This window comes from Halichoeres trimaculatus, unplaced genomic scaffold (genome assembly GCF_033239565.1).
Source record: "Halichoeres trimaculatus isolate MK-OKI-2021-1 unplaced genomic scaffold, fHalTri1.1 fHalTri1_scaffold_10, whole genome shotgun sequence".
NCBI classification, from domain to species: domain Eukaryota; kingdom Metazoa; phylum Chordata; class Actinopteri; order Labriformes; family Labridae; genus Halichoeres; species Halichoeres trimaculatus.
The window spans coordinates 34,118,810-34,144,296 of record NW_027437187.1 but is presented as its reverse complement, the minus strand read 5'-3'; the positions used below and the strand labels follow the sequence as shown (position 1 = coordinate 34,144,296).

General features: G+C 42.7%; 1 protein-coding gene across 1 annotated transcript in view; it reads left to right on the top strand.

The window, feature by feature from the left end:
* Nucleotides 1-25,487, top strand: part of ankrd27 (ankyrin repeat domain 27 (VPS9 domain)) — a 47,650-nt gene that overhangs the window by 10,950 nt on the left and 11,213 nt on the right. The window contains exons 2-22 of the mRNA XM_074677489.1: nucleotides 1,331-1,453; nucleotides 5,372-5,482; nucleotides 5,832-6,140; nucleotides 7,959-8,018; nucleotides 10,510-10,563; nucleotides 10,759-10,824; nucleotides 11,028-11,104; nucleotides 13,394-13,515; nucleotides 15,791-15,869; nucleotides 18,157-18,289; nucleotides 18,380-18,472; nucleotides 18,793-18,914; nucleotides 21,413-21,495; nucleotides 21,600-21,715; nucleotides 21,820-21,912; nucleotides 22,027-22,224; nucleotides 24,399-24,458; nucleotides 24,539-24,655; nucleotides 24,746-24,790; nucleotides 24,954-25,070; nucleotides 25,169-25,363. Coding sequence (XP_074533590.1) covers nucleotides 1,352-1,453; nucleotides 5,372-5,482; nucleotides 5,832-6,140; nucleotides 7,959-8,018; nucleotides 10,510-10,563; nucleotides 10,759-10,824; nucleotides 11,028-11,104; nucleotides 13,394-13,515; nucleotides 15,791-15,869; nucleotides 18,157-18,289; nucleotides 18,380-18,472; nucleotides 18,793-18,914; nucleotides 21,413-21,495; nucleotides 21,600-21,715; nucleotides 21,820-21,912; nucleotides 22,027-22,224; nucleotides 24,399-24,458; nucleotides 24,539-24,655; nucleotides 24,746-24,790; nucleotides 24,954-25,070; nucleotides 25,169-25,363 — 2,352 coding nt within the window. The 5' untranslated portion in view covers nucleotides 1,331-1,351. The remainder of the gene's footprint in view (nucleotides 1-1,330; nucleotides 1,454-5,371; nucleotides 5,483-5,831; nucleotides 6,141-7,958; nucleotides 8,019-10,509; nucleotides 10,564-10,758; nucleotides 10,825-11,027; nucleotides 11,105-13,393; nucleotides 13,516-15,790; nucleotides 15,870-18,156; nucleotides 18,290-18,379; nucleotides 18,473-18,792; nucleotides 18,915-21,412; nucleotides 21,496-21,599; nucleotides 21,716-21,819; nucleotides 21,913-22,026; nucleotides 22,225-24,398; nucleotides 24,459-24,538; nucleotides 24,656-24,745; nucleotides 24,791-24,953; nucleotides 25,071-25,168; nucleotides 25,364-25,487) is intronic.

The following is a 25,487-nucleotide window of genomic DNA, read 5'->3' as shown; positions in this document are numbered from 1 at the left end:
TTTTTTTGAAACCATTTGAGAGTCAACTTTGCCGTGTGCTTTGGATCGTTGTCCTGCTGGAAGGTCCAGCCACGTCTCATCTTCATCATCCTGGTGGATGGCAGCAGATTCAGATCAAGAATTTCCCCATACATGGCTCCATTCATTGCTCCGTCAGTTATATGAAGTTTGCCAACACCATGAGATGAGAAACAACCCCATGCCATGATGCTTCCACCTCCAAACTTCACTGTTGGTGTAGTGTTTTTTAGCTGATGTGCAGTGTCATTTCTCCTCCAAACATGGTCTGTAGTATGACAGCCCAAAAGTTCAGTTTTGGTCTCATCTGACCAGACAACATTCTCCCAGTATTCTACAGGTTTGTCAAGATGCTGTTTAGCAAACTTTAAACCAGCTTCAACATGCCTTTCCGTGAGGAATGGAGTCTTGCGGGCTGAGCGTCCATAGAGGCCATGGCGGTGGAGAGCGTTGCCTATTGTTTTCTCTGTAACAATTGTACCTGCTGCCTCCAAGTCTTCCTGGAGCACTTTCAGGGTGGTCCTTGGCTCGTTGAGTACTCTTCTGACTATCTTTCTGACTCCCTGGTCAGAAATCTTCAAGGAGCTCCTGTGCGTGGCCTGTTGATGGTAAGGTGGTGCTTCTTCCACTTGTGAATAATGGCCCCAACGGTGCTGACTGGAATATTCAGGTGCTTTGATATAAGTCTGTAACCAGTTCCATTCTGATGCTGAGCAACAATCAGGTTGTGAATGTCTTCAGAGAGCTCTTTGCCTTTACCCATCATGAGGTGTGTTGTATTAAACTGCTTGGTGAAAAAAACACCTTTTTTATAGGACCATCAATTTGCTCTAGCCCAGCTGATGTTGGTTTGCACTAATTGGAAGTTCAAGTAATAATTACTGACAGATTTCAGGTGGTATGGTGCATTTCCTTGCCAAAGTATACAGCCTTTCCATGGTGTGCTCAATACTTTTTTTCCTGTGTTATCGAACTTAATCCCACATGATCATTATTTATGGACCTGAACGTTGTGATTTCTTTTCATGTGTGGATTATTTGAGTTAATACCAATGTCTGATAGAAATTTTGTTTGAACTGCAGCTTTGGGAATAAATGTGATGAGAAAAAAGTTGACACATTCAATACTTATTTTCCCCACTGTATATGGGCAGACCTTGGTGTTTGAGGTCTATACCTCCAACTTGTTACGAACCAGTTAGTTGATACTGACGACATAAATTCAGCAAGTCTCGTGGAGATTGAAAGCAGAATACCCCCTCTTTAAATAGAAACTTTGTCTGATCACTTCTCGTCCCTGTCCCCTCTCCAGGACCCAGACCTGCAGCTCCTTATGGCTGTGTATGATGAGAACATCCTGAAGAATCCTTTCTACGTGGCCTTAGAGAAGCAGAGACCGGACCTCTGCAGCCGGGTGGCGGAGCTCCACGGCATCGTGAGTCACACCTGATACATCGTAGAGAAGTAAAAGCTGTTGTGTGTGATTGATAGAGGGGTTAAAGAAAGCAGAGGGAGTTTGTTTCAAACCATTTCCGTCTTGAAAGCAGGTCAAGGTGTCTCTTCGTCGAGTAATATTTATCTCAAAGATAGGCCAGATATTTATATCTTTGATCAAGTTTTCTCTGACGTGACACTTCAGAAGTCCACCCTGCCAGAAAAAGCATCCAGTGAGTGCATCGACTATCAAATGACTGCATAACTGCTTGTTAATACACGTTTGAGCTCCTCCAGCCGCCTGATTCCTCGCCATAGGAGCATCAGATGTCTGAACGCAGACCCGCAGCGTATCTGTCTCAACATCAGCAGAATGCAGGAAAGTGCATCTAACTGGATTACAGCTTCTGAAACGCATTACACAGCAGACTGCTGACCTGAGAGATCAGTTATACAACACACAACATGAAATACACTTTACGTGCACCAAGGATTGTGATGCACTTCCTGGTTTCACAACCTCATCTGACATCAGGCCTAATTCTGGACTTATTCGATTCTCTTCAGCCCTGAGACTATAATCACGTTGTTTTGTGTTAATGGCTGGACTCGAAGTTGAAAGAAAGTTTTGTTTTGTTGGCATAGATACGCTCAAAGCCCGACCGCTTAACCATTTTAGTGATCGCAGCCTGATAGTGGCCTCTGCACTGAGGCTGCTGATTATGGTGACATGACAGTAACATGTCTGAACAGATTAAACCGAGCAAATTTTATCCTTAGGAAACTTCTGAACTGCTGTCCTTTTAGTGAGCTTGTTGGTCATATGAAGATTTTCATTTTTTACTCATAAAGACCAAAATTCACCAGATGCGTCCCCAGTCAAACTCCGCCCCATCATGGCATCAGATCAGAAAGGTTTCTACTCAAGTCATTCTGAGGCTGAGTCCCTGCTCCGGCAGACAGCAGCAGATACGCAATAATCCTATTTTTAACACATGCTGGAGCTGTGACGAGTCAATTCATCGTAGGGCAGATTGAGCGGGACAGGAAGTGGTGCAGGGAAACTAGCTAAAGAGAGAGAGTGACTTTGAAAAAGAACCTTACATTCTTTGAAAAAAAAAAATCTGTGGCTGCTTTCCAAACAGCCCGCTACACTAGCAGTGCCTAGCTTGTACCCGCGATCTTGTTCATTTGGTCACTACCCAAAGCTCATGACCACAGGTGAGGGTGGGAACGAAGATCGACCGGAAAACAGAGAGCTTTGCCTCCCGACTCAGCTCCCTCTTCACCACAACAGACCTGTGCAGAGTCCGCATTACTGCAGATGCTGCACCAATCCGCCTGCCGATCTCTCACTCCATCCTTCCCTCACTCGCAAACAAGACCCTGAGATACTTATGTGGATTATAAAAATCCCTTTCAGATTTATTTTCAGTAAACGATAAAAGATTGGAAAACAAGAATGATGTTTCTATGTGATACGATTAACAAAATAACTAAAATGCCAAGATCTGCCCATAGATTGTTTTGTACATTTATAATAAAGGCAAAAAAAAAAACATAATCTGTATCTGTCTTCTGAAACTGGAAACCAGAGTAGTACACTACAAAACAGACCAAACAGAACAGTCAGACAACATACTACATGCAAAAGCAGTAGGTAGTATGTAGTGCCTACTACATACTAGTGTAAGTTAATGTAACTAGTCAATACAGAGCGGGACTGGACTGGAGACACATCTTTTTTCTTTACGGGCGTAAAAAGCAATTCAGGCGTCATTTTTTGTCTTTAAATTAGTGCTGTCAGGCGATTCAAAAAATTAATCTAATTAATTACAGGATTTGTAATTAATTAATCTAATTAATTGCAATTTAATCTCATATCTGCTTAAGGTCCCAAAATAAAGAATTTGAATTCCAGGACATTAAAATTACATTAAAAGACACTAAAAAAACATTTAAAAATATGGTGGGAATATACACAACACATTTTTAGGTACCCTGAGGCATAAGGAACACATGAAAAAAGTTTTATGTTTCTATCTTTACAAAATCTACACAGTCCTGCACCTAAGGTAAGCTGATTTGATTTTTAGGACGTTTTTTGCTTCTGTCACATTTTTACTCGATGTGGACTCAATTTTCACTGCAATATGAACTTCTATACTTCTATGAGGTCAGGAGAACCAGGGCTAAAGGCTAAAAACTGTGAGGAACTATGTACAAAACACTTTTTTCAAGTCTTTGCTCATTGGTTCAGAGCAGCCCCAAGCTGAAACATGATACCAGGTAGATGGAAGGAAATTTTCAAAGAATTCTCTAGATTTAAATACAGGACCTTTTTCGATCATTCAGGGCTTGTTTGATGCAGTAGAGAGTGTAAAATTATCTGTTTTTTACAGAATTGAGCTAGAGCAAACGGTTGATTTTCTGTAGATTTTCAAAAAGGACGTGTGAATAAACGAGATGTGGACGGCAGTCCCCTTAAAGGATAAGTTCAGTTTATACAGCTTTTACATTGTTTATAGAATGAAGTAGAACAAAATACTCACCGAGAAGGCTTTCCTGATCCAAGCAGTGCTTCGGGAGATATTTAGATCCAAAACCGTGCAGCGGACGTCCGTATAATGGGATCCATCGGGGCAAAGACAGTGTCGCTCCTTAAAACGGCATTAATCGTCCAAAAACTTGTGTTTTTCACCAGTATTCCATCATGGTCGGCGCCAAGATAGTCCTCTGCTGCAGTCTGTGTCACTCCAGACAGCGCTGTGCGGCTGTACTGACCTCTGAACTGACGAAGACTTTGTTTACGCTTGCCCCTCAAAGAAAGGAGTCAGTGCTCCAGAGAGTACTGCGCAGTTTTAGGAGCGGCGCTGTCTCTGCCCCGATGGATCCCATTATACGGACGTCCGCTGCACAATTTTGGATCTAAATATCTCCTGAAGCACTGCTTGGATCAGGAAAACCTTCTGGGTGAGTATTTTGTTCTACTTCATTCTATAATCAATGTAAAAGCTGTATAAACCGAACTTATCCTTTAACAGCGCTCTCTCTTCCCCTGGTTCAAAGCATGTTGCTAGATGTGATACATTCAGGGACCGTCGGAAATTTGAAAATCTGACGAGAACACCACTTTTTTCATGTAGGACAAACAGTTTGTAAATGCTAGACATTTGAAAATAAGTGCGTCTTTGAACGCCTCGCGGGTTTGGGATCCAGATTAATCTGCGTTAATTTTTATGACGCGTTAATTTGCGGTGTAATTAATTGATCTAATTAGCCCGTTAAAATGACAGCCCTACTTTAAATATCTTGAATTCATCATTTTTCTGAACTTATCTGGTTCACATGGCTCATGTTAAGTTTTATAAAACAGTATGTAGTTAGAAAAAAGAAACCCACTTGCTTAAATTACAGTTTTTGTTGTGGGGCTTAACTTTCTTATTTCTATTTTTGACAATACTCCTAAAAAAAAAAAAATTGATGTTGAGTTTTGGACCCATTCTCAACACTTTCCATTTATTCTAGAAATGCAAAATAAAAACAATCTGTCTCAGCCGTCATGTCCTCTCATCTTTCCCTGATACTCTTCTTTAGAAACCAGATATTAAGACACAGATGAAGCTCACCAGCTGCACACACTGTTCAGATTCATACCGAGGCGTAATCTGTTGTCGAACACACACAGTGAAGTCACATTTTAACAGTTAAACTCTCTGAAAAAGGCAGGATAATAAACAAGGAAGCTCCAAGGGGCAGCTGTTTAACACAAGATACTCACCATCTTTGGTTTTCAGATTTCACTAAAAATGAGACTGTGTTCAGCTTGATGAGAAGGTTTAGTCCGACTTTATGTGTTTGAATCAGAGCTAAGTGTTTAATAAATCAAATAAAGTGTAAATCTTGTTTGTCCCACCAGGTTTTGGTGCCTTGCTGTGGAAGTTTGAGCGTCAGCAGCTACGCAGACTCTCAGTTTGACAGCTATGTGCTGCATCCAGCGGAGGACGGATACCAGACGGCAGATGGGAAGGTTTGTCTTTTCTCACACAAAGCTTCTGTGTTTAAACATCTGCTCATCACAGGAAGCTCCCAGTCCAAGATTATTTAGATATTTCCCTCTGGCATAACACGGGACAACAAAACCAGGACAACAGACGAATGTTTGTTCTCAGCTTGAGATGAAAAGACAAAGTGTTGTTGTGAGAACAGGTTTTACTTGTCAGAGTTAGAGCCTCTCAAACAAAAAGTCCCCGTATCTGATCAGCTGGAATCTTCCACGACTTTTTAACTCATACCTGAGTGTATCTTAGCTTTTTTTACATTTCAGAGTAAGACAGTGTCAAATAATTAACTAGAGTTGTCTGCTCTGTGTGTTTCAGGAAGTCAGGATCCAGGACAGGCAGGTCCTGCTGGGATCAGGCTTCCCAGCTCCGGTCTCGGTCCCCATCCTGTTTGAGGAAACCTTCTACAACGACCAAGAGCAGAGCTACAGCATCCTGTGCATCTCCAGGCCTGTGGAGGTGAACCCCAGCCCGGCCGAGCTCAGCCCGCCGCCCCCTTACTGCCTGAAGAGCCTGGAGGACGTCAGGGAGTTCCTGGGCCGCCACGCCCAGAAGCTGGACAAGTTCATCATCGGTTTCTGTCTGGCCTTCAAGGAGCAGGAGAGGAAAGGGCTCCGACACCACATCGTGAGACACATTCTCTTCTTTTCTGCCTTCATGTTGTCTTCACTCTCCTCCTGGACTTTTTTTTCTGACGTCTTTCCATCTACCACTTCTCTTGTTGTTGATTTAAAGTTTCTATTTCTTTTTCTGAGTTGTAACTTTCCTGCAGCAGTTTAGGAACGTCTTAAAACCTCTTTATTCTTTATCTGCAGCAGCTCTAAGTACTATTTTTCTTACTATATGTTCTGCTCATCATTCTGCCATTTTTGGATTTATTGTTTTGACCATGCAGTGTGCAAAAAAAAACTTTTCGTACCTGTTTGCATAGCTCTGCACCTACAGAGAAGCCTACAGTTCCTGCATTTAGATTTTTGGGAGATTTGATGTGCAAAAGAGTCAGTATCAAACTTGTCTGCTGGGTTAACTGACAGACAATTGGACTGGAGTCATTGAGACTCAGCTCAAGTAGCAAATTTGACGACTTGCAACTCGACTCAACTTGAGGGTAAAAGACTTGAGACTCGACTTGACTCGAAAGACAATGACTTCATTCACAACTCGACTTGAGTCAAGCTGATTGGACCACTCGTAGCATGTTTGTCACGCTATAGGTTCACACTTTTATTGATTGATGGATTGGAGACAGGTGTGTAGCGAGATCACAAAAGATCGCAAAAGTTTTGTTGCATTTCAGCCTCACGTTTTCACAGGAACAGCGTTTTAGCCGACCTAAAACGAAAACTTTTGAAAACAGCCTCCAGAGTGGGATTTTTATGAAATGCTGTCGACACAGTTGCCGTGTAAACAGTAAGCTGGTGTTTTCAGTGGAAACGCTGACGTCACACTCCGCCTCATGGGCGCTAATACAACAGGACAGCAGTACCGTTGTTCAGTCGTCACGACCTACCATGTTGTTCTTGTGCTGCTCAATTTGCTGTATCTGCTGACTGTCTTTAACAAAATGAGCATCTGTCGCTCCACTTTTTAACTTAGCATTCCCCAATACACCAGATGACCGGCTCAACTCTACTTTGGAGGAAATCTCCCAAAAGCGGCTTCGGGACAAGACAGTTATAGCGCCACCTGCAGGCCTGGCATGCGTACTACAGCGTTTTCAGTTCATCAGCGTCGCCGTGTAAACAGAGATTTTTTTCACTGCGTTTTAGCGTTTTTAGATGAAATGTTGTCGTGTAAACAGGGCCTAATAACGGTGATTGCCCCCGAGCCTGTAGCCAGTTCTGCTTCTCCAAAAGTCGAGCTGTTTATGTTTAAAAACTTCCACTCCAATGGAAAAAGGAGGAACATGCAATGCAAGATATGTGACGCTAAAAAAAAGGACAAAGAGGGAACAATGTCCAACTTTATCCACCATTTAAAGACTGCACACGAAGCCAAGTGTGTGAGTGTGTGTATTTGATATGGGATACTGTAGCCTCTGTGACTGCATCAATAATATCCATCCATGGCAGCAAACCCCGTCTTCCAACACTTTATCACTCTTCATAACAAACATCCAGTCAGACTCATCAGCAGAGGAAATAAATTGCACCATAAACCTTTATTCCTTCTCATTTAGCCTCTGAGAAGTTTTTCCTCTGGCTATAGCTGCATTTAGTCCACTGTTATTCTTTAGGAAGGTGGATAAAGGTGCCAGGCACTATAGGAGATATAACCATTGACTTGACAAACTTGTGACTTGAGTGGACTTGAATTGACGACCTCTGGGACTCCACTTGAGACTTTCTTGAGACTTGGACCAAATGACGTGCTACTCGGTTGGGACTCAGCTCAGAGGGACTCGTACAGTCGTCTGCTAACAGCCCTCTGGTCTTCTCCTCTCAGGACTCGGTGAACGGTCTTTACACTAAATGTCTCCAGTGTCTTCTCAGAGACTCTCGCCTGGTGAGTACAACCTGACCTGCACCCCCTGCTGTGACTTTAATGTGTTGGGGTTCAAAATATTTAATGTTCGATGTCTTCTTCTCCAACTCATTTGGGGGAAAATAGGACAAAAACTTTTTTTGTTTGTTTCACCATTTTGTTTTCATTAGTAGCTCCTGCTCCCTTCACTGCTTCTTAATGTCACTGAACAAACACCATTCTTTCTCTAAAAGCCACAGCAGCCTTGAGATGTATATGTGTTTCTGCTTCTATTGCATTAAAATACACGAGATTTGATCATTTTAAATCTGTGTCATCAGAAGCTGTGTTTCCATTACACTTTTTTGCAAAATAAAAGCAATATTTCTGAAGTTTCAATAAAGAACAATGCCGCCTTGCCGGTGTTCACATTACACCAGAATTGCGCACAACTTGAGTAAAGTAAAACTTAATGTCCGTCTGGACGCTGCACTCATGATGATGCTAATTCTTTACCATTAGTGTTATTATTCACTGCTCAAACTGTCGGTCGTGATCACGCTAACGAAGATCGTCAGCTCCAGCTCACGTACTCTAATTCAAGCACACTCACCTCCAGCCAGGATTCGCTTGTGTAGCAGTGGACACGTACAAGGAGGTGAGGGTTATGACAACGAGACGTTTTTGCACTTTTGCAAGGGACTTCAAAATCTAAACTTCTGAAAAATCATCTCATGAGAGCGTAAAATCTTTTTATCGAAATTTCAGAGTTTTTTTCGAAAATGTGGCGTTTCCTTTACCTTTTTTATTGCGATTTTTATGTTTTGCTCAATTTTAGGTGTAATAGAAACACAGCTACTGTTAATGAGGGTCCCCTCTTAATGTTTTTGAAGACTTCAACATCTCAATGAGGATGATGGATACTTTAATTGATGACATTGAAAAAACTCAAATTAAAGGTAAAATTTCAACCTAAGAAACACAGAATTTCCTCCATAAGACCGTCATCACTGATTTCCTTCATATTTATTTTGTATCTTAATTTATTTTATTTATTTACTTTTGTTGCTGAATTTTAACAAACACATTAAGACAGTTACAAGGTCAGCCCACTATCACTTAAAGAATGTGTCCAGGATTAAAGGACTGATGAGTCAGCAGGACTTGGAAAAACTGGTCCATGCTTTTATCTTCAGTAGGCTTGATTACTGTACCAGCGTCTTTACAGGTCTCCCTAAAAAATCAGTCAGACAGCTGCAGCAGGTTCAGAACGCTGCTGCTCGAGTCCTCACGAAGACCAAGAAAGTGGATCACATCAGTCCAGTTCTGAGGTCTTTACACTGGCTTCCTGTTTGTAAGAGGATAGAGTTTAAAACACTCCTGTTGGTTTACAAAGCTCTGAATGGACTAGGGCCAAAATACATCAATGATCTTCTGATCCCGTATGAACCACCAAGACCACTTAGGTCTTCTGGATCAGGTCTGCTTTCAGTCCCCAGAGTCAGAACTAAACAAGGAGAGGCAGCATTCAGCTTCTATGCTCCAAATATCTGGAACAAGCTGCCAGAAAATATCAGGTCTGCTGAAACTCTTAGCTCATTTAAATCCAGGTTGAAGACCCACCTTTTTACAGCTGCCTTTCATTAGAGCATTTTAACAAATCATTTAAATATCATTTTAAAATCTTGTCTTTAATTTTGCACTGCAAATTTTTATCTTAAAATCTGTTTTTATCTCAAAATCTGTTTTTATCTCAAAATCTGTTTTTCAAATCTGTTTTAAAATATGTTTTAAAATCTATTTTAATCTTTTGTTTGTTTGTTTGTTTTCTGTTGTTGTTTGTTTTATTGATTCTTTTTAATGAATCTCGTTTTTAATTGAATTTTAATCGTTTTCTATAATTTGTTCTGCCTGTAAAGCACTTTGAATTGCCTTGCTGAAATGTGCTATAGAAATAAACTTGCCTTGCCTTGCCTTTTGTTTATATTGGCTAAAAACTTTCCATAAGTAAGAATGGACTGTTTAGTCAAAGCATGGCTCAGTGGGCGAGGGAAAAACAGTGTAATTATCCTTTAAATCAATTAAATTTCAGCACAGAAAGCTTCAAACAAGCAGAAGTTATGTGACTAACAAGCCGTCCATCACATGCTGCAGTTAAGCGCCACCACTTCCTCATCAAATGAAAACATGTAAACCCACAAGTGGTTTTAATTATCATTAGTTTGATTTAATTTCAAAAGCTGTTTTAATTTCAGTTTTTAAAGTCCCTTAAAGTCTCATTCAGGATCGTCCTCTCCTCTAAAAGACCAGACTTCTGACTGCAAACATTCAGATCAGAGACATGCTGACATGCCTCTGGAGTCTAATCTAATCATATCTAATCTAATCTGAGTCCAGGCCGTGTCCTCCTTTCTGTGCTCTGCCTCATCGCTGTAAGAGGACTATGATCGATCTCCTGTGTAGTAACTGATGCATTCCTCTGCTCTTTCTGCTCTGATTGATGCTGAAATGAACTTTTTTTATTTCCCTACAGAAACTTCTTGCAAAGCAGGAGCTGCAGATGACGCTTCTCAAACAGGCGGTGGAGGTAACCCCGTTCACTGACTGCTCTCAGAAATGCCTCCCTGTAAACACAGTTCAGTTTAAGATTTGACTCAAATTTAAAGTATTAAAACAAAACCAGGTCTTTTTTAGGACACTTGAAAGATCCTCGAGTTTGTTGAGAAGTTTGACGAAACATGAAATAAAATCTTCTCCTTGTTCTTTTCTCTTCTCCTCTCAGATGTATGTTCATCATGGTATCCATGATTTAATTTTTAACTTTGTGGGAACGCTTGAAGCCAGCCAGGTACGTCTGAAGTGTTCTCACTGTTACGTCATCTCAAATGTCTTACTTATTGAAAGATGGGGTTGTTATCAAAAGTATGATATCTTTCTGTGTTTGCTATTTAAAACCATCCATCCCCAGAACACTCATTAATAGATCAGATACATTGATGTTGCTACGTCCCACAGCTGATCTCATATTTCTCTTCTTCTGCTCATCATCAGGATGCTGCCTTCAACAAAATCAGCCGCAGTCTGCAGGAGCTGCAGCAGAAAGACCTCGGAGTCAAACCTGAGTTCAGGTAAAATGATCAAACTGGAGCAGATCAGCGTCACACTTTGTCTTTTGAATTGTAAAATACAATAGATAAGAGCAGTGGTTTTCAAAGTGGGGGCCGCCAGGGTGCCTCAGAAAATTGAAGGGAAAGGAAAAATAAGATCTAATTATTATTTTATTTTATTATTTTATTTTATTTTATTTTATTTAGTTTTATTTGGTTTTATCTTATTTAATTTAATTTAATTTTGTATTATTTTATTATATTTTATTATATTTTATTAAGTTTTATCTTATTCAATTTAATTTAATTTTGTATTATTTTATTTTATTTTATTTTATCTTTTTTAAATTCAATTTAATTTTTTTTCATTTTAATTTATTTTATTTTATTTTATTTTATTTTATTTTATTTTATTTTTATACCCGGAACATATAACACGTAAAGTGCCAGAATCATTGGATACTTAAGTTTCCAATTCTACCAAACTGTGCTTTGTGTGATAGCTGCAACTTTAGCATGAAGTCATGATCTGTGTCTAAAAATCTAAACTGCACTTTGAGGAGCTTTCACTGTCTAACTACTGACTAAATGTAAGAAAGGAGTATCCCACCTTGGCTGACAGAGCCCTGAAATGCTTTCTCCCTTTTGCAACGACCTACTTGTGTGAGTCTGGTTTTTATTGTTAATAATTCTCCAGCTCTAAAAAAATGTTAAAATTATTCAAAAGTGAATAAAAGTTAGAAAAACATTCTTAAATTTGACAGTCTTTATTTATTTATTTTTTTTTAATTCTGAAACATTGTCTGTTGGTTTCCTGTGGGGGTCCCTGGCTAAGAGCAAATGCTGTTTGAGGGGCCTTGGCATGGTAAAGTTTGGGAACCCCTGGACTAGAATAGAATATAATGTAGTTTATTATTAATTAATTTAATGCTAACAATTCAAGAATGTATAAATAGAATAACATAATAAGTATCAACTAGAGAAAAATGTCCATCAGAGACGACAGCTTGTCCATCGTTCTCCAGTCAGCCTCCACCTCCACAGGCTCCAGGACTGAGCTGGACTTAGCTTATCAGCATTTTCTGCCCCTGATCCCGATTGTTTAATATTAAGTATCGGCCAATCTGAATTTTGGGTTTGGAGATAAATTTTGCTTGAAGAAGTGAGAAAGTGAAGCAGCACAGTTTTTTGTTTTGTAGATTAAAAATAATGAATAGTAAAAATTAATGGTTAGAGCTTATTAAGTCCGTTAACTTAGTCCAGCTGGTTTTGAAATTAAGACCCTCTGGATCCCAAACCCGTCGGCGGGATCAAAATAACACTTATTTTTAAATGACTGGCATTTACAAGCCATTTGTCCACTCCAAAAACTGAAAACACTGGTGCAATTGTAAGATTCTCAAGTTTACGAAGGTACCTGAATGCATCACATACGAAGCTTGAAACATGTCTTACCATGACGCAAAAGATAACACAATTTCATCAACATTGCTTTCAATTTTATGTCTACTCAGAACATTTGCAGAAAATGACCGGGTTGCTTGCTAAATTCTGTCTCTGTTTCACCGATACTTTGAAAAATGCCAAAATCGGCCCATCCAATACTTGGGACCGAGATCGGGACATCCCTACTCCTTGGTATCCACTTAGGAAGGAGGGACAGGTCGATGTTGTCTCTTCTTAGGTCACACTCCAGCAGCAGCACTTCGTCCCCACCTCCTTCCCCTCAGCTTGCAGAGAACATTGGGTCAAGCACTGGTTAGCATCGACATGCTACAGGCTGCTAACTGCTGAAATCTTGTGTCTAAACAATGCGACCATGGTTACACGTAGGATACACACAGGAACAAAAAAGTATAAACACCACTGCAGGTGTGACCAGTTTGGTGTCACGAGACATAAAAAGTAACAAAAGGCTCCAAATACAAAGAGAGCTTCTGAAACAAGCTGCCACTCAAAGCAGCTTAGCAACAACAACAACAACAACAAAAAACCCTTCACAGATCTTTGTTATAGTGAAACTCAAAATTAGGTCACAGATGGGGTGAGAGGTAACATTAAGCAGCCTGTTCAGCAGCCAGCAGTCTTCAGTGAGTGACAGTCACTGCTGTCACTAACAGATTAACATCATGAAATGCTTTAATAGTTATCATGTGTTGGAGCATGAGATCCAACCTTGTGATAAGATGTTTTTGTAAATTTCTGAAATCATATTATTCTCTGAAATGCTCAGTGACTCTCTGTCCCTGTTGGTGCTTTCTCAAATGGAAGCTGCTTCTTTTCTGGTTTTAACATTTTGTGTCTCTGTAGCATCAACTTGTCCCGGGCGAAGAGAGAGCTGAGTCAGCTCAACCAGCAGAGCTCTCCACTCCTCAAACTGCTCTGCCTACGCAGAGTCGCTCTGACGGCCACGCAGACCCCCAGACGCACAGGTACGTTCTAAATCTAGTTTACATTTACATTCCCTGTCAAGTGCACGAACCAAACCAAGGTGCATCTAATAATGTCTCACTGAACTGTGGGTAGGCTGCTTTATTCACTCTGCAGAAACTCAACTCTTACAGCTGACATCTTTCAACGAACACATTTATCAGGATGTGAAAATGTGAGGGTTCAAAAAAACACATCAGAGGACACAAGACCAGATTAAAAGTCTGAAATAGAGCAGAAAAGACAGAAATCAGTGCATTACACTGCAGAAAACTGAAATCTTTGAAAGATGAAAATAAGGTCTGAATTGCTTGTGATAAGTTAAAAAAAATACGCCAACGGAAGAAGAGGAAAGTTTCAAGCAAATTTCTCGTTTCATAGGCAGATTTTTTTAACTTGTTACAAACAATTCAGACCTCATAGACCTAATTTTGTCCTTAAAGGTCCCATATTCTGCTCCTTTTCTGCAGTTTAATATGGATCATTGATGTCCTCATGAAATGGTAGTAACATGTTTTGGTCCAAAAAGCCAATAAATCAAGCACAGCAGCATTGTTTCCAGACTCTCATAGCCCCTCTGTTCAGAACGGTCTGATTTAGTGGGCGTGGCCTTCATATGTAAATGAGCCACCGCTGATCCCGCCCCGCTCTTCAGCATCACTGAGAGCGGCGCCACGAGCTCCGAGTGCACAATGTTTAGAAAACAGAGAAGCTCGTTTACTGTAACATTACAGGATAAAACAACAGGCTAACCACAGCTAAAGTTAGCAACCTGAAGCTAACTCAGAGACATGGGGGACACTGAGGAAAAGCTCTTCCATCTGCTCCACAGCACACAGCATTTAAAATACTCACATTTCCAGGGTCCCAGGTTTGTTGGAGGATGGTTGGTAATGCGCCTGGATTCAGGACCAGTCTATTGGCTAGCCCTCTGTTGGACTGTCCAAAGTTGGAAAAGCAGTCGGCCATGAAGTGACCAGCACACACATGCACAGTTTTACTGAGTGTAGCTGGCACATTTCCCTCATAAATGAAATCTAGACACTTAGTCTGTCTTCTTCTGAGATGGGAAGCTTGTTCATGGAACTATGTGGATGTTTACAGCCAAAAACAGAGCAGTGATGGCAGTGATGGCAGTGATGGCTGCTGGAGCAGCATCGGGGAGGGGGTTTGGGGTATCTGCTCCAGTGGACCAATCAGGTCAGGCTTGCTCCTGATTGGTCAAAAAAGGGAATCGCTGACGTCGGCGAATCCCCAAAATCCAAACAGCTCGTTTTAGGTCAGGATTTTACATTCACAAGTTCTACTATGTACAGGTTTGGTCATTAAATATCACATTTTGTGGGCTGGGAGGAAAGCCAAAGACCCACAAATTTAGCTAAAAGACTTAATAAAGTGATTTCTGCATAATATGTGACCTTTAAATAACTTGAAACAAGGTATTTTACAGGTCTGATCAGTTGAATGTGGCTCATATTAAGTCTTATAAGACATTTTCTACGTAAAATCAGACACTTGGTAAGATTTCATTTTTTTGCAGTGTAAAAAAAAAGAAATTAGAAATATTTGGAGCTAAAAATGTTGTTTTCAGGTCAAATTAGTCTGAATATGAAAAACAACCCTGATAAAATCCAGATCCTGATCCTGACATAAAAACATCCTGACATATTTTTCCCATATCGCCCTCTAATGGAGACATTTCCTTGGTTAGAAGCTGAGTTTGCTGATGTTTAGGCAGCATGTAACACTGCAGAAAACTGACCATCTGGTATCAAGAGGCACCTGAGGAACAGGTGAGGTTTGAAGTCATCAGTCTGATGATGGAAAGTAAAAATAAAAGTAGAGCAGAGTATTTAAATATCATAAAACCAGCTCTCCCTTGAAAGCGTCTCCTTGACTCACCTGATCGGACGGGCAGTGCGACTCATACCTCACCTCTGAGGACACTCAAACTGAACTCCTCCAGATCCCTGAGCATCCTCCGGCTGCGTGTAATCAGATCAGCTCTCAGAACAATACCCACTCTGTCGGCCTCTAATGTGTTTGTCCAGTTTGATTTGGAAATCCAAACTTATCGGCCCACAACATCCCCGCTGTCAGTCTGCAGCGTGGTACGATCTGCTCCTAATTACTGTTTGTCAAGCGGCCAATTTAGTCATTTGGTCTGGACAGGGAGAGTGTTTAGTCTGCTTCCAGTGTTTCACCTAACAGATTCTGTGTGTGTGTGTGTGTGTGTGTGTGTGTGTGTGTGTGTGTGTGTGTGTGTGTTTTCTGCAGTCAGCATAGAGGCGGTGTGTGCGGACGACCTGCTGTCTGTCATCCTCTATCTGCTGGTGAAGACTGAAATCCCAAACTGGTGAGTAGAGAGGGGATTTACTGTGACCTGTGACCTTTGACCCTGTGGCTTCAACCAGAGGAAACAGAAGAAGCTGATGTGTCATTTTAAGACTGTAAATGTCTGATTGTGTCACCCCGGCTGTCATGAGTCATGGATGTAGCTCCTTGGTGTCAAAGTGAGGTCAGGGCTGAAGAGCTGTCCAACAGGGGGCAGCTGTAAAAGATAATTTACATTTTTTCTTCTGTACATATTTTCTTTATGAATGGTTTAACATAGACTGTGAAAAAAAAAAAATCAACGTCATCTTGCTCGGCTCGAAGTGAGGTCGCCACGAAAACTGCTCCCCCTGGTGGCTGGCTGCAGTATAGGTCAAAAATCCATCTCTCCAGTCATTCCAGATGGGCTGTGGTCAAACTTTAAAAAAACTAATACACCTCATAGAAATGTTTCTCACGTCTGATTGTTGTGGTGATTTGAAGATATTATTTGGCTGCCTTGTTTTCAAGTCCTCTTTTTTATTCTGAAAAAAATTGTTTTCATTAGTTATAAGAGGTTAAAAATTAGGTTTTACGTCACGTTTAACGATGATTGACAGCTGACGTTCTTCTGTGTTTTTTTCGTGGATTGTAAAATATGTCGGGAGGTAGAGTCAAGAAGAGATTAGACTCTCGAAAGAAAAAAAAAACCCATTATTTTAGTCACCTGTCTCCTCTCAGATTTTCCCAGAATCCCTCACAGTCTCTACTTCGAGACTGCACAGGGGGAATTTTGGTTTCGAAACCGTCCGATGGTAAATGGCAGAGCCATGCTGTCCACTCTATAAACAGTCTATAGCTGCATTTCCACCAAGCAGTACGGTTTGGTTCAGTACAGTTTGGCACGGTTTGGTACAGTTAAGATCCTGATCCTGATCCTGTTTGTGTTTCCACAGCAAACTGTGTCCTCTCATGGTAGGCAGCATGTAAGCTTGATGCCGAAAGCTGCAGCTGTTAAACAACAGCATGACGCTGTAGCAGTGCAACACAGTTTACCCCGTTAATAAATCCAACGAAGAAGAAAAACGTGACACAGTAAACAAAGAGCACAGATGAAGACATGCAGCATTTCGTCCTCTCTGTGATTAGCATGTAGCTCTTTGACACAAAGAACAATCAAGCTTTGTTTCAGAGAAGTCTGTGTGCCGCCAGGAGAAAAACAGCCACTGTCACACAGGAAGTGACGATTCTTTCGGCTAATCAACGGTCTGCAGTGTTGTAACTCCACCTTCCGAGAGCGGATCGGTTCAGTCTGGCACCCATACGAAAGGGTCCCAAAAAGTGGGACGGCTCGTCTCGGTTATTTGGGGATCTGTCCCTGGATAAGTCAGTGGAAACGCCGTAAAATGCGTGTCGTACAAACCAAACCGGTCTGTTTGGTGGAAACGCGGCTTGTGGTTTCGACTAGATGCAGAAGATTGAAATGGCAACCATGCTGCCTCAAACTATGAGTCATAAATCTCATCTTCTGGCTGTAAAATCAGGATCCATGTCGTTAAAGGCACTTCCTCAAAATCCGCGGTTCAGTTCGGTTCGTCTCGGCATGGCACACATTTTGTGGCGTTTCCACTGAATAATCCTGGGACAGATCTCCAAATAACCGAGACGAGCCGTAAGGGTGACAGACTAAACTGATCCAATCCCAGAAGGTGGAGCTACAAAACTGCAGACCGTTGATTGGTCAAAAGAATCGTCACTTACGACAGCCGCTGCTGTTTTTCTCCTGGCGGCTCGCAGTCTTCTCTAAACAAAGCTTGATTGTTCTTTGTATCAAAGAGCTACATGACAATCACAGAGAGGATGAAATGCTGCATGTCTTCCATCTTGTTGGATTAATTAGCAGGGTACACTGTGCTGCGCTGCTGTGGCGCGCTATTATCTAACTAATACAGCTATTGGCATCCAGCTTACACGCCGCCTACCACAAGGAGGCACTGTTGGCTGTGGAAACTCAAACAGGACGAGGCTAAACTGATCCAACCCGTACCAAACTGGACTGCTTGGTGGAAACTGCTTGGGGCTAAAGATTCTGGCCACAGGTGTCACTGTAATCACCATCTTGACCAGGAGCATTTTTCTCCAGCTTTACAGCCTGTGAGCAGCTGAATGATGAAGCAATCTTCTTAAGCAATTCCAAAAAAAAATTCAAAATTTACTCATTTCCTCTGTAAAATAAGTTAGAAATTGACCCAGAGTTTTGAAACAGTAGAATTTCCCTTTTATCACCTCATGGGTTTGTAAACATTTTAAATGTCGTTGTTTGTCCTCAGGATGGCCAACCTGAGCTACATCCGTAACTTCTGCTTCAGCCACTCCAGCAAAGACGAGCTCAGCTACTGTCTGAGCACCTTCGAGGCCGCGGTGGAGTACATCAACCTGGGGAAGCTGCAGGACACACACCACGTGAGTTACACATCCATTCATCCACGCAGGAAGGAAACTCATTCTGCTTCTTCATGGTTTTTCACACTTTCCCACGTTTTTTCCCTCCAGGGCTCAGGCGAGCTGAATGACAAGGCCATGTTCAAGGAGAGGATGAGTCTGCTGTCTCAGAGCTCAGCTACACCAATCCACTGTCTGTTTGAGGTGAGACCAGGAGTCTAAACCACTGTCTGAGGTTAGGAAAGGGTTTGGAAACACGATGGAGGGGTCAAAAGTTTAAAACAGTGAAGATTTCTTCAGCGAGGTCTTAGCAGAGTGTCTTTAATGTTCATAAGATCACAATCCATAAACTGTGGGTTTATTTTAAAGCTCTTAGTTGTATGCCATATGCTTCCTGTATATATGATGTGTGTGTGTGTGTGTGTGTGTGTGTGTGTGTGTGTGTGTGTGTGTGTGTGTGTGTGTGTGTGTGTGTGTGTGTGTGTGTGTGTGTGTGTGTGTGTGTGTGTGTGTGTGTGTTTTAGCACATAGCAAATGGAAATGAGTCGGAGGTGGAGCGTCTGCTGAGTGAAGGAGAAAGCAACGAGGACGCCAGGATGTGTCATCCCCTCTGCTCCTGTGACCTCTGTGACCTCCAGTTATCTGGGTTAGCACACACACACACACACACACACACACTCACACACACACACACACACACACACACACACACACACACACACACACACACACACACGTTCTCTAAACTTTATCCTGATCAGTTTGAAGAGGCTGTAATGATCAATGTCGTCCTCACACTGTGGATTCACTCGCTGACATTACGCTCTGGCTGACTGTTAATCCTTCCCTCATCATGACGGAGTTACTTTTCTACCTTTTCCTGCTTTTAAAATCAGAATCAGAATCACCTTTATTCCCCAAGTATCACAAGAATACAAGGAATTTGACTCCACTAAACCACACTCTTTGTACAATTATATTAACGCACACTTAATATTACAAAAGTAGAAGAAAAAGGGCTTAAAGTGATACTCCTGGATGGAACAAGTTGGGTCCTATCACAAGGTTTAGGGCAGAAATTACCCCTACAGCAGTGTTTTTGTGCAGCAGAAGCCCAGAGCGCTCACACCAAACACCCCCTCCCTGCTCCTCTGCTGGTTTCCTCTGCACTCAGACGGGGACATATTTTACTTGACCAAAAACACAAATAAACGGACTCCCACCAAAAAAACCTGATATCAGTCTGCATTCACGCTTTATTTAGAGAATTTTCAGCGCGTTACTTTCACACAAAAACACAGCTAAATAAGGCTCTAGTTCTCATCATGTCTCTTTGTTTCATCGTGACCTGTGTTTGTTTATATCTGGCACGCCGCACGCGGACTGATACACTAAGCGGCGAGCGCCTCGTAGCCAGCTGTGGCTCTGCAGCGGAGGTAGCGCCGTTTTACGCCACGATGAGAACTAGAGCCTTATTTAGCAGTGTAGCTCGGTGTCAAAGACGCACAAGAACATTTTTATGACTTTCTAGTTTCTGTTGTTTTGTCAGTGAGCTGTTAAAGGTGCCGTAGGCAGGATTACCCAGGTAAGATGGCAATTTGAAAACCAGCACAGCCCCTCCCATCCTGTGTTCTCTGACATCACGCCCTTACACAAGCTTAGCCCCTCCCACAATAAGTTTACACACGAGTTCACACACTTCTTCTTCTTCTTCTTCTTCTTCTTCTTCTTCTTCTTCGTGCTATCCTCGTTTAACTCCTCCGACAAGGCAGGCAAATATGCGAGCCAGGACTTTCTCATGCGCATCCATGAGAACGGAGAGCTTTACAACCAATCGCGATGAAGGACGAAGCACTGCCCCTTGACCTATCAGGATAGAGCCTCAGGGACTCTTCTGATTGGTCAAAGATACCTGGAGCGGTCGAGAATCCTTGTCAGCTCATAACAGAGACAGACGGAAATGCCGCGACCTCGCGGTAGTGCAATTATACTACACTCATAGAGGGTTATCGATGGATATTCTAACATTTAATCCAAAGAAAACACAAAAAAAAGCATTGACGAGCTAAATCCTGCCTGTGGCACCTTTGAATAACCCTGCACACACACAGTCAGCGCTCGCTGGGGTGTAAAAGATGCAGAATAGCGGGGGGAGAATTTTCATTTTTTAAATCATCCACATAGAAAAGTTTGAATTAAGCGATATATCGCCCAGGCCTACCAGAAGTATTTAGTGACCCTCTTCTGCAGAGTTTGCCCTGTGAGAATTGAACACATGTTAAAACCTGACTAGTATATTTACCCCATGTGAAAGTCTGACTGAGTGTATGACCAAGGGATTTATATTGGGGGCAATAAGGCAGACGGGGGATAGCTTTAACCGTAGGGGGTCAGTTTGAGGAAGTGTAAACCCCCACTGAAGTTTGGACATGTGTTTTTTCTCAATCTCAACAAATGTCGTGTATTGACAAGGGTGCAGGCAGCTGTCCTGGGGAATATTTATCACCTCAGCTCAAACTGTATATAAGCCAAGACAACCTCTCTGTTGAGAGAGAACACCTAGCAGAGGTCTTCTCTCCATGCTGCATGTGAATAAAAGGAAATGGTTCATCACACTGTTATTTTGTAATCTTTAAAATTATTTTGAGTGCAACAGGAAAAATTTCCCTGACAGCCCGTTGAAAACAAGTTGCTTCTCAAACTTTTCTCAGGTAGATCAAACTCTGTATTTTTGTCAAAACGATCCCGAACACAGACAGAGAGCGCATTTTCTGTGCCTCTACCATCGTGAGTCAGACCATCTTTTGCCCGGCGAATTAACTGGAACTTCTCACACTTTCATTTCTACTCAACCTCAATTTCCTTTGTGCTTCTTTTGTTTCTGCATCTGGGCTTTAAATCAGGAACCAATAACGTTTCACTTCCCTTCAAACACTTGATGAACTGATTGCTGAACTCTGAGAGAGCATCATGACTAAAAGTGGCAGTCACACCGTCGTACTTCTCTTTCCTGGCTTTAGAAGTAATCTACGGTGGCTCACAGGGGACATGACACATCTGAAATCCCATATTTGATTCAGTGCACTGCGAAATCATCATTTCAGCTTCTGTCTGAAGTCTTTTCTCGTTTTGTCGCTCCTTCAGGCGGTTGAACGACCCCTCCATCGTCACTCCCTTCTCCAGAGACGACCGCGGTTACACCCCGCTTCACGTCGCCGCCATCTGCGGTGAGCAGCTGTCACCTCACACACACATCAGGGAATAAAACATGAGATTCTCAAAGTATTGAAGCCTAAAGTGTGTGTTTGAAACGTGTGTGTATGTGTGGCAGGTCAGTCCCAGCTTATCGACCTGCTGGTGTGTAAAGGCGCTCCGGTCAATGCCACAGACTACCACGCCCTAACACCGCTGCACCTGGCCTGTCAGCGGGGATACCAGGGAGTCACGGTGAATACACACACACTCACACACCCTTACGCTAAAGTGTGTGTGAGTATTTGATTCCAAAACACAACAGAGGAAAGAAAATATCTTCATTTTGTGTATTCCAGCTGCTGCTGCTGCACTACAAAGCCAACACCGAGGCTCAGGACAACAACGGGAACACGCCGCTGCACCTCGCCTGCATGTACGGACACGAGGACGTACGTCAGACTCTCACTTTCCTCACAAAATGATTATTTCCTTTTCCTTTCCTTTTCTGGTTTTTGTTCCTGAGCTCTGATGGTGATCCTGTCGTGTGTGTATTTTTCCATCAGTGTGTGAAGGCGCTGGTCTACTACGACCTCCAAACGTGCCGCCTGGATCTGCAGAACGACAAAGGCGACACGGCGCTGCACATGGCGGCCCGCTGGGGCTACGAGGGAATCATCCAGGTGCTGCTGGAGAACGGAGCGAGCACGGACATCTTGAACAAGAACAAGGACTCGCCGCTGCAGTGTGCGCTCAACTCCAAGGTCAGAAAGTGGTCGCCTCTGACGTGTCTGGGTCAGGAGTGTCCACGCTTTTTACTAAGTGTGGTCAAACCTCCTTGTTCCATCATCACAGAATGATGAAACCAAAGCTCACCTGTCCCTCAGGTGTCTCTTGATACCAAATGATCAGTGGTCAGTTTCCTGCAGTGTTATGTGCTGCTTCTGACCAAGGAACATGTTCTCCATGAGGGGGCGATGTGGGGGAAATATGTCAGGATGGTTTTATGGCAGGATCAGGATCGTTATTCATATTCAGTCTATATCAATCTCAAAAAACATTTTAAGACTCAAATATTTCTTATCCTGGTTTCTTTCCTGTTTCATTTTGCAACATCAAAGGTCCCATATTCTGCTCCTTTTCTGCAGTTTAATAAGGATCATTGATGTCTTCATGAAATGGTAGTAACATGTTGTGGTCCAAAAAGCCAATAAATCAAGCACAGCAGCATTGTTTCCAGGCTCTCATAGCCCCTCTGCTCAGAACGCTCTGATTTAGTGGGCGGGGCCTTCATATGTAAATGAGCCACCGCTGATACCGCCCCGCTCTTCAGCGTCACTGAGAGCGGCGCCACGAGCTCCGAGTGCACAATGTTTAGAAAACAGAGAAGCTTGTTTACTGTAACATTACAGGCTAAAACAACAGGCTAACTGCAGCTAAAGTTAGCATCCTGAAGCTAACACAGAGACAGGGGGGACACTGAGGAAAAGCTCTTACATCTGCTCCACAGCACACAGCATTTAAAATACTCACATTTCCAGGGTCCCAGGTTTGTTGGTGGATGGTTGGTAATGCGCCTGGATTCAGGACCAGTCTATTGGCTAGCCCTCTGTTGGACTGTCCAAAGTTGGAAAAGCAGTCGGCCGTGAAGTGACTAGCACACACATGCACAGTTTTACTGAGTGTAGCTGCCACATTTCCCTCCTAAATGAACTCTAGACACTTAGTCTGTCTTCTTCTGAGATGGGAAGCTTGTGCATGGAACCATGTGGCTGTTTACAGCCAAAAACAGAGCAGTGATGGCTGCTGGAGCAGCAGCGGGGAGGGGGTTTGGGGGTATCTGCTCCAGTGGATCAATCAGGTCAGACTTGCTCCTGATTGGTCAGAAAGGGAATCGCTGACACCGGCAAATCCCCAAATTCCAAACAGCTCGTTTTAGGTCAGGATTTTACATTCACAAGCTCTACTAAGTACAGGTTTTGTCATTAAATATCACATTTTGTGGGCTGGGAGGAAATACAAACACCCACAAATTTCTAAATCTTTACTTAATAAAGTGATAAAGATGAAGTGATTTTTGCATAATATGGGACCTTTAAAAATAATGATAGTAATAATTTAATTTATCAATTACTGTGCACACATTTAACTAAACTATACAAATGTATTTATGAAAATCTATAAATATTTAGATATTGATCCATACGTGTTTATATGCACACACACCCATTTACATCTACACAAGTGCAGTCATATAATCACCCATATGTATATAGTCATGCCAATACAAAATCATACTTTCCCAATACTGTTTATACTCAAACACCTACCTACCCAGACGTATACACCTATATGGGCTGAGATCCATAGTCCCAATATGATTTAGTGACACCATACTACTGGCCTTGTCCAGAACCACTGAGGAGAGCCAGATGGTGATCTTGAGTGTCTCAGAGAATCAGTTCTGGGTCTTTGCGCTTATGCTCCTTCCTGCTCCAGGTTTGATGCAGCATGACGAGCTGCATCGTCTATTTGGAACCTGAGAGTGTTTTATTTTATACTTTAGATTGCATCAGCTGAAGCCCTGGATCAATCTGTAACGGCTAAAATGCATCTGGATTCAGGAATACTCTGCAGCTTTTAAAGTCAAAGATTTGTGAATTTCCTCTCAGTCTGTTATCCAGGCAGGAATAATATTCAGTGTGATGTTGAAATACCGCCTGACAGAGCGAGTGAAGAGACATCTTTCATGTTCAGAGCTTTGTACTCCCTCTGCTCTGATCAAAGGCTGCAGCGTTTATCAGGCTGAAAGTCTCGTTTGTGAGAGATTAGCTGCAGAGATCAGATCCTAGACCAGCTGGGTTTGATCAAACAGAGGCAGAAACATCCTCCAGGAGCCACCTGCTGCACGCTCCTGATCTGTTTCATCTTTTTCTAGATCCTCATGTTGCTGCAGTCGACCCAGAACGGACGTCAGCGCAGCGGCAGTGGGCTGGATGTGAGTCTGACTTTGTGCTTTGAGTCTGTGGAATGATCTAAGCAAACTTTTTTAATCTTTTCTCCTCCTCTTCCTCTCAGTCGCCCTCTCGCTCCCCTCAGGCCTCCGACTGCAGCAGCCGCCGCTCCTCCATCTCCAGCACCTCGTCTCTGAGCTCCGAGGTCAAACCGGAGGCAGAGCGGGTCCGACACAGAGAGGTGAAACCACGAATGTTCAGAGAGATGTCGTCTGCAGGAAGCTGCTGCTGTTTTCACCCACTGACAGTGTGTGTGTGTGTGTGTTGACAGGTGGAGAAGCTGTTGCGTGCGGTTGCAGACGGGGACGTTGAGATGGTACGAATAACGCCACATTTTTAATTCTTTAGGCCAAAAGCGTCAAAGCTGCAGTCTCCCTCCTGACCAGCAGGGGGCCAAATCAGAAATCAGCCTGATCCTGAGTCGTTTTTGAGAAAATGATCCGTCTTCTCAGCTATTTTTCTTTTTTATTTGTGCTCAGGTGCGTTACCTGCTGGAGTGGATGGATGAGGAGGAGGAGGATGAAGGAGAGCTGCGGTCAGAGGTTTTGCTCTGCCACCCGCTGTGTCAGTGTCCGAACTGTGCTCCCACTCAGCAGGTGTGGAAACGTCACGGAGAAACAAAATGAGACCAAAACAGGCACAGTGTGACTAATCTGAGTGTGTGTCTGTGTGTGTGTGTGTGTGTGTGCCACAGCTGTGTGTCCTGCAGGCCGGGGCCCTCAGCGTGAACAGCTCCAATGTAGACGGATTCACGCCGCTACACGTCGCCGCCCTGCACGGCCACGCGGGGCTGACTGGACTGCTGATTCGCCACGGAGCAAACGTCAACGCACGCACCAACCAGAGCGCCACGCCACTTCACCTCGCCACGCAGCACAGCCACATACAGGTAGGAGGGGAAGGTGAAGATGGAGCTGTGTAAATCTTGATGAAATGTTTCCGTGGTGTTCAGATGGAGGTCACCGTGTCACACTTTCTCTCACGCTGGTGATTAAAGTGAAGTTTTTACAGAG